This window comes from Microchirus variegatus (genome assembly GCF_963457635.1).
Source record: "Microchirus variegatus genome assembly, chromosome: 16".
NCBI lineage: Eukaryota > Metazoa > Chordata > Actinopteri > Pleuronectiformes > Soleidae > Microchirus > Microchirus variegatus.
The window spans coordinates 19,693,237-19,703,721 of NC_139817.1; the positions used below are offsets into that span (position 1 = coordinate 19,693,237).

General features: G+C 39.5%; 1 protein-coding gene across 1 annotated transcript; it reads left to right on the top strand.

Moving 5' to 3' along the window:
• Nucleotides 1–532: 532 nt before the first annotated feature.
• Nucleotides 533–6,891, top strand: ercc6l (excision repair cross-complementation group 6-like; the record flags this gene model as incomplete). The annotated part of the gene is made up of 2 exons (XM_083902635.1): nucleotides 533–570; nucleotides 3,114–6,891. Exons 1-2 carry the CDS (start codon nucleotides 536–538, stop codon nucleotides 6,889–6,891), a joined length of 3,813 nt encoding a protein of 1,270 aa, XP_083758761.1. The 5' UTR covers nucleotides 533–535.
• Nucleotides 6,892–10,485: the final 3,594 nt, after the last annotated feature.

Sequence of the window (10,485 nt, forward strand, 5' to 3'; positions counted from 1 at the left end):
GAACAGTTAGTTAGCTTCAGTGCTAACGTCTCCATGGTTAACGCTGGTGAACGGTTAGCTCCACGTTAATAGCAGACGTGTTTTTGTTATTAGTGTCTGCTGCTGCAAGGCAACTCTAGGAAGTTCTCACTAGAATGCATTGCAGCGAAGCATCTCTTGTTATTCCAAAGCGCGTTTATTCAGTTTCCTCTTCTATAATATTCATCTGAAATGTTTACAGAAATTAGAAGGTGTTGAATACAGGTCCAGTCCAGGTGAGCAGGAGGACAGATTACTGTAGTATTCATCTAAGAAGCTCTTAAGCTATTTTACTGTATTCTGCACCATTCTGAGGCACTACTCGCACATTTGACTACATTTCAGACTTTAAGGAATAAGAACTCCGTGTCTCTGACATGAAATATAATAATAAAACATTGAAGATTATAAACCAGCTGTTCTGTAGTTGTGTCAGTGATTAAATGTAATGGAGGTAGATCTGTGTATTGATGACTGAAGATGTCGGCTATTTGATTGTCTCCACAGATCTTTGTCCATGGATACAGAAGACACGATGGAAGCATATCACAGGTAATGGAACACACACACACACACTGTTTGTATTCATCAAGGTGAGGCAAAAAAAATAACCCACATCAGATCCACTGAGTCTGCTGACAAAGGTTTTCTTGTGGGAGTTCAAGTGAAAGTAAATTCTTATGTCACGATCAGTTGGTCTGAGTGTTCCCAAATCTGCCCTCATTTTCACATGGTCACGTTTCTGAGCTTGCATGAAAGCGATGCCTCAGATTAGAGATTTACTCAGTAGATGTTTCTCTGAGCCACTGCAGAATCACTGTATTTTTTACGCAGAATCAATACAGTGTTGATAAATGAACATAGAAAATCATTTTAATAAATGTACATATATTGTTATTATTTTCATTCATTTTAAGTATTTAATTTAATTTGTGAATACATTTTTGTTAAATTAAAATTCAAATATTTCAGCACTGTAGAATAATATATATATTTTAGACTTAGACACACACGCATATATATATATATATATATATATATATATATATGTGTATATATATATACATATGTATATATATATACATATATATATATATATATACATATATATATATATATATATATATATTTATATATATATGGGTCAATGACATGACGTGCATATTTTTGTGTCCAAGTCCATTATCTAAAAGAAAAACTAAAATTAATTTTTTCATGACATCTATCACTTTATTCTATAAAACCGATTAATTTTCATAAATTTTTTAGGAAATTCAAATAATTATATTATTTTTATGTTTTGACTTCTCAAACCCCTAAGATACCAGGTGATGCAGCTGTCCGAGCAAGTGAGCAGACTCAGAAAACTATTAAAAATGTTGAACTGCTGGAAAGTTCTACAACAGTTATTGGCCGCGTTTCCCAGATTCGATCTTTCTTAAGGACTTAAGAAGGAATGGCTAAGAAGGAGCGCTAAGATATGGGTGTTTCCCAGACGTGTTCTTAACTGCCTTCTTAGGAGAACCGTAAGATCAAGTAGGGCTGTGCAATTAATTGAATTTCGATTAGGGCTCCCAACGATCACCAAAATAATACAATTGATTATTTTGCAAGTTTTGTTTTGCAAGATCTCTTATTTTGACTTGCGTTCTGAATGACACGCGCACATCGTGAAGACTTGAACGCCCTGCGTCATTTAAAGGTCCCATATTATACCCTGTTAAACTAGGTCCTGGTGCCCTAATAAACATGTCTGTGTCATGCTTTAGTCAAAATAACCCAGATAGGCACAGCAACCGCCCACGACCCTCCAGAAAGGATAAAGCAATATATAATGGATGGATGGATGGAGGTTTTTATAAATATTAATAATTTTGAGATGCTCCGGGTGAGAAGGACATACAGCTTGTGGCATTAGTTCTGAGAAATTCTCTTTCGTATCCAATAGGGATGCAACGGTACAGTTTCTCGTTTTTGGGGCCATGGTATCGGTACGGTTTCGATATCTTATAAAACTGCTCAGACCAGCAAAGGTAATATTACATTGTAAAAATAATTAAAAGCACAGATATAATCACACCACAAACTTTATTTAAACAATAGTGCACATCAGATCAAATGAAACAACAAACATAAAACCACACAAATTAAAAATAAATAAAGTTTTGTGCTATCCGACAAAAATAAACACAATTTTAACCTACTCACAGAAACTACAACTACAAATACACCATGCTGCTCCAAGTGAAAGAGACGGGTGATGACGATGTAAATGAGAGGCTTGCTCTGGGTGGCGCTGTAGAGCGAGTGTCTGTCGAATATCTAACTTGCCAACTTCAAAACCAACTTCACTGCGCTGCATAACGGATGCTTGCACACCGTGGTTTGTTTGTTGACATTCATTTTCTCATTCTCATCGTAGTCTACGCTAAATCCTAAAAGATCTCACACAGCGGACTTATACAAATACGGTGCCGCTTCAAACTTCCTTTTTTCAGAGACTCGTTTACTCGCGCTGAAGGCGCTGTGCTCATGTCTCTGCTCCTGAGTGGATCTTATCACGCAGCATTGTGTGTTTTAAAACATTTTGACGGACTGAAACGTACCGAAATACCGTTGTTTTCCGTTGTGTATTGAACCGAACAGGGTGTAACGAACAGTTAGGTAAAATACCGATACCGTTGCATCCCTAATATCCAAGCAGAATTGGTGTGGAAATTGAAATGGCTCTAAGTTAAACAAAATTTAATTGAAAATGTAATCAAATCGGGACCTGGTGAATCAAATGGAAATCGACAGTGATTTCCCAGATCCCAGTCCCTTAATTGTAAACTGGTGTTGAACGATTTTGAATAAATATCTAACTGCTATAATTTTTTATAAATTTTATTAAAAAGATGTTTATATAAATGTTCAGCTCATTTAGTACCTTACTGCTTGCATTTTTCTTAATCATTTCTAATAATAGTTTCAGCTTCTGTCTAGTTCCATATCATATCAACGTAGAAATTTAGTCATTTTAAAGTGTTTTTATGATAATGCTTTTCACCAAATCATCCAGCTTGGTAACTTCCCATTACTTTTTTGTCTTTCAGATTCATTCAGGATGGTAAAGATGTTGCCAGACAAGGGGACATGCACAAAGCGCTCGAGTTCTTTAAACTCGCTCACAACCTTCACCAGAGTCAGAAACTTGAAAGGAGAATAAAGAAAATTGAAGAACTTGTTGCTCAGAATGACTCTGAGGATGAAGATGAAGAGTTTGTCAATGTCAACAACAGCGGTTTATTACTTTTTAAAGAGTTGCACGACAAACTTTATGACTACCAGAGAGATGGAGTTGGCTTCTTGTACAGTCTCTACAGAGATGGTCGTAAGGGCGGGATTTTGGCAGACGACATGGGTCTTGGTAAAACCATCCAGGTGATATCCTTCCTCTCTGGTATGTATGATAATGAGCTGGCCAAACACACATTGTTGGTCATGCCAACTTCACTCATCACCAACTGGATGAAGGAGTTTGCCAAGTGGACTCCTGGCATGAGAGTCAAGGAGTTTCATGGTACCAGCAAAGGAGAGAGGACCAGGAATCTAGAGAAAGTCCAGAGGAGAGGTGGCGTTATCATCACCACATACACTATGCTTATGAACAACTGGCAGCAGCTGTCTTCATATCATGGCAAAGAGTTCACATGGGACTACATGATCCTGGATGAGGCACACAAAATTAAAACAAGCACTACCAAAACGGCTAAAAGTGCCACTGCCATACCTTCAAAGAACAGAGTTCTTCTCACAGGAACTCCAGTCCAAAACAATCTAAGAGAAATGTGGGCACTTTTTGATTTTGCTTGTCAAGGCACTCTTCTCGGTACAGCCAAAACCTTCAAAACAGAGTATGAAAACCCCATCACCCGTGCTAGAGAGAAGGACGCCACACCAGGGGAGAAGGCTCTTGGCTCCCGGATGTCGGAGAACCTCATGGCAATAATTAAACCGTATTTCCTGCGGAGAACAAAATCGGAGGTGCAAAAAAACAAAATGAACAGCGCACGTCTTGGTAAAGAGGAACACTCAGAAAACATTGATACTCTCGTTCCAAATCCTCTAAAAGATGGCGGAGCAGTCATGCCCACACTGACGAGAAAAAATGACCTTATAGTCTGGACATACCTGAGCCCCATCCAGGAGGACATATACAGGCAGTTTATTTCACTGGACCACATCAAGGAACTGCTCTTAACTACCAGGTCACCTCTTGCTGAATTAACCATTTTAAAAAAGCTGTGCGACCACCCAAGACTCCTCTCTGCAGGAGCGATTGCCAAGCTGGGTTTGGAGGAGAGCACTTCTGAAAACCAGGTGAATGATGACGTGGAGACCAAAGCTCACAGTATCGCCAATATTCCTGACGACACTTTAATAGCCGAGTCTGGGAAACTTGTGTTTTTGTTTCCTCTCCTTGAGCAGCTGAAACAGGAAGGCCACCGCACGCTCGTCTTTGCTCATTACAGGAAGGTGCTGGACATTATCGAACGCATCCTGGGCAACAGAGGCTTCAAAGTTTTGAGACTGGATGGCACGATTACACAGATTGTAGAGAGGGAGAGGCGCATTTCTCTGTTCCAGACAGACAGTAGTTACTCTGTCTTTCTACTGACCACCCAGGTTGGTGGTGTTGGCATCACTTTGACAGCAGCAAACAGAGTGGTGATTTATGACCCCAGCTGGAACCCAGCAACAGATGCCCAGGCTGTTGACAGGGCATATCGCATTGGCCAGACTGAAAATGTTGTCATCTACAGGCTGATCACTTGTGGAACAGTGGAGGAGAAAATCTACAGACGTCAGATTTTCAAAGATTCTCTCATCAGACAAAACACTGGAGACAAGAAGAACCCCTTCCGATACTTCAGCAAACAGGAACTAAAAGAGCTCTTTAGCTTGGAGAATACTCAGTCTTCATCCACTCAACTGCAGCTTCAGGCCATGCATTCCAGACACAGACGGACAGACCCAGAACTCGATGAGCACATTGCCCACCTACACAGCATGGAGATGTTTGGCATCTCTGATCATGACCTCATGTTTTCCCTCGAAATCAAGCATGATGAGGCCCCTGAGGACCAGCAGGAGCACAATTACATAGAAGGGCGTGTTCAGAAGGCGCAGGAACTGATGAAGGCGGAGTCGGATTTGCAGATGCAGCTTACTGAGAGCATGGCTTCCAGCACAGAGCCTGCCTGGCTCAGACAACCAGTGAACAACAACAGAGAGCGTTCACATGAGAAAAAAACAAGCAACCTAAGCCCAAGTTCTTTGAATTCACAACATGACTACAATTCAAACGGGTCACAGGTTGTGGTGGACTTAAACCACTCGGGTTCAGGCAATGAGGAAGACCAACAGAATCTGAGTCGCCCAGTTATTGACCTTACTGCAGATGGAAGTGTGATAGAGGAGCAACCTGTGGTAGACATAAGCCAAGGCAAGCTTTCTGAGCACAACCTGGATTCCCCAAAACACCAGCCAATCAAGCCGGATCAGAGTTACTTGGAAGAAGACAACACTTCTTCACAGGTGGTGATTGAGGAGTCTTTGTTGTTGGTGGAGTCTGTTAATGATGCATCAGATGTGGCTGATGACTTGGCACAAGAGCCGATGGACCAATCAGCAAATTCTGAGGCTGCACATCATTCAGCAGCCGAGGACAGCCTAGCATATGTCACAGTAGCTGATGAAGATGAACAACAGCAATATTTAACTTCACATTCTGAAATGGATGTTGGGCACAGTTGTGGCACACCTCTGAAGAACAAAAGACTGTCCATGTTGCAGACATCCATCACAAGCTTTAAAGCGGACGCATCATCCAGAGTTAGTGCTGGACTGGAATCCTTTGAAGGTAACTTCAATTTACAGCTGGAGGACAGTGACATGTTTTCAGACAATGATGTTCAAGAAGAGACTGAAGGTGAACAGAAGAAACTGCTGTCACAGCTGCAGTTTGAGGGGAGTTTCAATGTAAATAAATCCCTTTCTGAGAGGCAACACAAAGAAGCTCTTGCAGACAGCCTCATCAGGGGCCATGCTGATGAAATGGAAGAATCAATTAACGATTCTATTGTAGCTACCAAGAAGAAAAGGGCAGCAGTGATTTATGATAGTGAAGATGAACAGGATGTTGACAACAATGTGAGGCAACTTGAAAACTCCTTCCAGGTGCTTGGAGCCTCCACACCCAAATCGGTACCCTCTGGTTCCACCCCTCTGTGGTCAAGAAAGAGTGTCGGAGGAAACACCTCTGTAGCCTCTCGAAGGTCTCTCCTTCAGTCCATCGTTGAAGGCATGGACAACCACAAACTGAACATGGTAGAAGGTGATGAAAGCGACAATGAAGATGATTGCAGCTCAGAGAAGCGTTCTGATGAGGCCGAAGAAGAAAACTTTATCAATTCATCTAGTGAGCTTCAATTGGTTGAGACCACAGGAGAGACTCTGAGCTCTGGGGAGGAGGAGGAGGAGGAGGAGGAGGAGGAGGAGCTCTCCGAGTCAGCAGAAGTCACCAGTAAGTCAGGAGAGGACATTGGCAGCAATCTTGAGGAATCAACGAGCGAACCTGAGCTCTCTTCCACCGAAAGGATGGACCAGTGCACAGTCAATATGGACACGATGTGTGGGGAAAATGGCCTCATTGACTGTGATGTTGAGGGTTACAACTCCCTGGTCAGTAAAGGGAAAGAATACGTGAGCCAAGGGAAGCTGGATGACGCCTTGAGCTACTTCCTGAGAGCAATTGACCTCAAACCTGGAGATCCAGAGATTCAGCTCATGACCATTCAGCTGTACCGACAACTGAGTCATAGGAGTTAGAGAGGACTCAAACTCTTCCCTCTGGTGAATAATGTTGGAAACAAACAATGACTGTTTGACAAGTTCAATTCTGTGACTCTGAGGCTGCATTCACACAATGTTTTCGTATTCATGCATGTCTGCCTTCCAGCCCACTCTTAAGTTTAGAGCCCTGAACATTCCTGATCAGCTCGATTGTTTGAAAATGCTCTTTTCAAATGAAAACATGACATAAATGTAGCCTGAGCTTCCACTGGTTAACACGTTTAAATCTTTCCATACATTTACAGCAGTGTTTGAATGTATTAAAGCAGCAGACAGTAAATGTGGTCACCATATTAATATAATTTTTTTACAGAGAGAACAGCTACATTTGTAGGTGATTAGGTTATTAAGTAAACTCGGTTTCATCAACAGTTGAACATGAATGTGTTAAATGTCTATTAAATATGTTTCATTATCAGTTGATTTGTCCAGTTGATTAGCTGTCTATTCTGTCAAATGTCTTGATGTGTGTCCACCACATGTGCACTTATTTTAATTTTAATGATTGTTAATCAGTTAGAATTGTTTTTAAAATGTTCTGTGATTTTATTTAGCTTCATAAATGTGTGTGCAATGTTTTCACTCTCAATCAAAATGGCATTTTAGGGATTATTTACAGCAACAGAACATTATGAGGGCTGAAATTATGTTTGAAAGCCAATTTCCACTTTAACAATACTTATTGGTGATATCTTGAGTTTCATGGGTCACTTAAAAACTTCAAAATCACACACTAATGAAAATCGAATACCTCCCACTTACAGACAAGATGAGGTACTGCAAACCAGATTTCCTGACCACCTTTCAAAAAGTATTGTAGCCATTTGATTTTTATATATTAAAAATATTTCAGATTTTTTACATTGATCTATTCTATCAATAATATTCTTCTTCTCACTCACATCAGAGCTTTTGGTTACCCAGATACCAAGATATTTTCCATCGTTTTTATGGGAATATTATAGAATGAAGACTGTGGATACTCGTAAATTCATATTTATCCAGATTCAGATGTAAACCTGCGGCTTAGGAAAACATGTTTATTATTTCTAGTGTTAATGGAATTTGTTCTTTACAAAAAAAAAGTTGTATCATCAGCTAATTGACATTATTAAATTGTGATCGTCTATCTCTAGTACTTTAATGTTTGAATTCTTAGCAGCTATTGCTAATAATTCTGCCACAACAATAAATAACAAGGGTGAGATACTGCAACCTTGTCTAATGTCTCTTTCTACCCTGAACCTGGGACATATGCCTTCAGAGAGGGAAACGCAGCTGTTAATGTCGTATGTATGTATCATCGTGATCATATCCAGAAATAAATTGCCAAACCTTCTAAATGTGTCAATAATAAAAGCAGATTCAACCGAATCAAATGCCTTTTGAATGTCCAAAACCAACATGAAGCCGTCATCCTCAATTAAATAATTAAATGTAATCAATAAGGTCCAGAACCAGGCAGATATTGTTGTGGATAGATCTTCATTTGAGAAAACCAGATTTTGCCGAGGTTATTATTTCAGAAAATCCTACATTTAGTTTTAAAGCAAATACTTTTGTGAAGATCTTTGGTCTCAGATTAACTTCTTTTTTTTATTTTTATTTTTTATCTTTACCCGGTTTTGGTAATAATTTAATTATCCCTTGTTTCATTGCCCTGGAGAACGGTCAGATGTCATTTTGATTGCACAATCAAATTCAGCCATTCTTAAATGCTCCTCACAAATTTCTTTAAAATGATCGTCTATAACTGGGATCCAGTTTTTCATTTTTTTTTCAATTTCTTCAGAAATACGTTTGGATCCATACATTCTTCCCCATCAATCTCAAGGTTGCGAATAGAGTTTTGTTCTTGTCTGCGTTTTTCCAGCTTACAAAAATAAGGTGTTTTTCGCTCCCTCTTTTATCCACCGGGCTCTAGACCTTAAATATGCACCCCTAGCTTTGTTCATGAACGTGTCATCCAATTTGGTTTGCAAAATATTAACCTTCTCTTTGTCTTCTTCACCCCAAACTTATTTACTGTAAAGTTTCATAAGTTCCTCACTTCTGTTAACTCTTCTAATTTCCTGTCCTCATTAATTTTGTTCCCAAATGTAATCAATTGTTTTCTGATATCAAGTTTAAGATATTCCCATTTTGTTATTTCTGTATTAAGTCTTACATCGTTACTAATTCCCAAAATTAATATGTTAGCTTCGAGTTTAAACCATGGATTTGTAAATAAATGGCAAAACCAACAATAGTGAATACAGTAAGCTGTAAAGTATAATGACTTAATTAAAAATGAAAATGATCACTAAAAATTGTTTAATTGACTGTGGCGATTAGTTTATATGTGTTACAGGAATCATGTTGTTTTTGCCTGACTTTCCCTTATAGAATTAAATACTCATTATTAGGAACAATAACAACGTGTTAAAAGTAGTTTTATAACTCCTGATTCTTTCACTTAACCCGTTTATCTTCAACTCAACTCAACAAATGTAAACGAAAACCCCCTCATTGTCTTAATTTATTCACATTTCTCATAAAGTTAAACTAATAATTATAAATTGTTGCGGAGAGAAAATGTCCTGGTAATCATCATAGAGAACATTTTCCAATCTGCGCCGCCTGAAGACATGGTTACGCACAACTCCAGAGGCTTAAAGACAGTGTGGTGTTGATATTGCATGGTGGAGACTTACACAGGAAAGGTTAGTACCATAACTGTTTTACTTCACTTGAGTTGGCAAGAACATCACAAGCCAAGAAAACAACGTGTGTAAAGCTCACCACACAGGTGCTGAAAAGTGACAACGCATCACTCACTGTCAAAAAAAAGTCTGCATTTTAATCACTGTCCACACAATTTACTATTTTTGTGGCCACGGAATAACATTTCGTGCGCACATTATAGCTATATTGTGTCCACAATTTAATCTTTTTTTTTACCTTGTCATGTCCGGGGCTCCGTATGTCTGGCCTTGGAAGATTTTTCAAATATAAAACCCCATGAATTTAAAATATAGGGATATATATGGGAAAATTGCTTTTTGGGCCCCATGGGATTTTTGTTGCAGTACCCACAGTGGCCACCATGACACAAAAAAGGCAGAGGGGGGCGTTGCTCTATCCAGATTTGATCCAGATCCAGATTTACATCCATGCTTCATAGGAATGAACGGAGCGGTGAACTGTCAGAGTATTACGTCACACACGACACGCCCCCTCGACAGGGTACAAAATGTACTACACATGTGTTCAGTCGTCGGTAACAAAGTGTCCTCACGCATCAGAATAACATTTTACCAACATTTTAAACAAAAATGCAAACTTAAGAACTAAAGCACAGTAAATAACACGCAGCGAGCCGCTGTGCATGATGGATAATACGTTTAAATGTGGTCATACTGAGTTAACTCGCTGTCTGTGTGTGTGTGTGTATGTTAGAAAAGGGGGCGTGACCCATGTCGCTTCTGCCGTGTGTGTGTGTGTGTTACATAAAAGCTGCTTGGTTCAGATGCTGCTCGAGTCCTGACTTTAAAACTCTCCAGCTCTGCTGCTGCTGTTGGACGTTTTCAT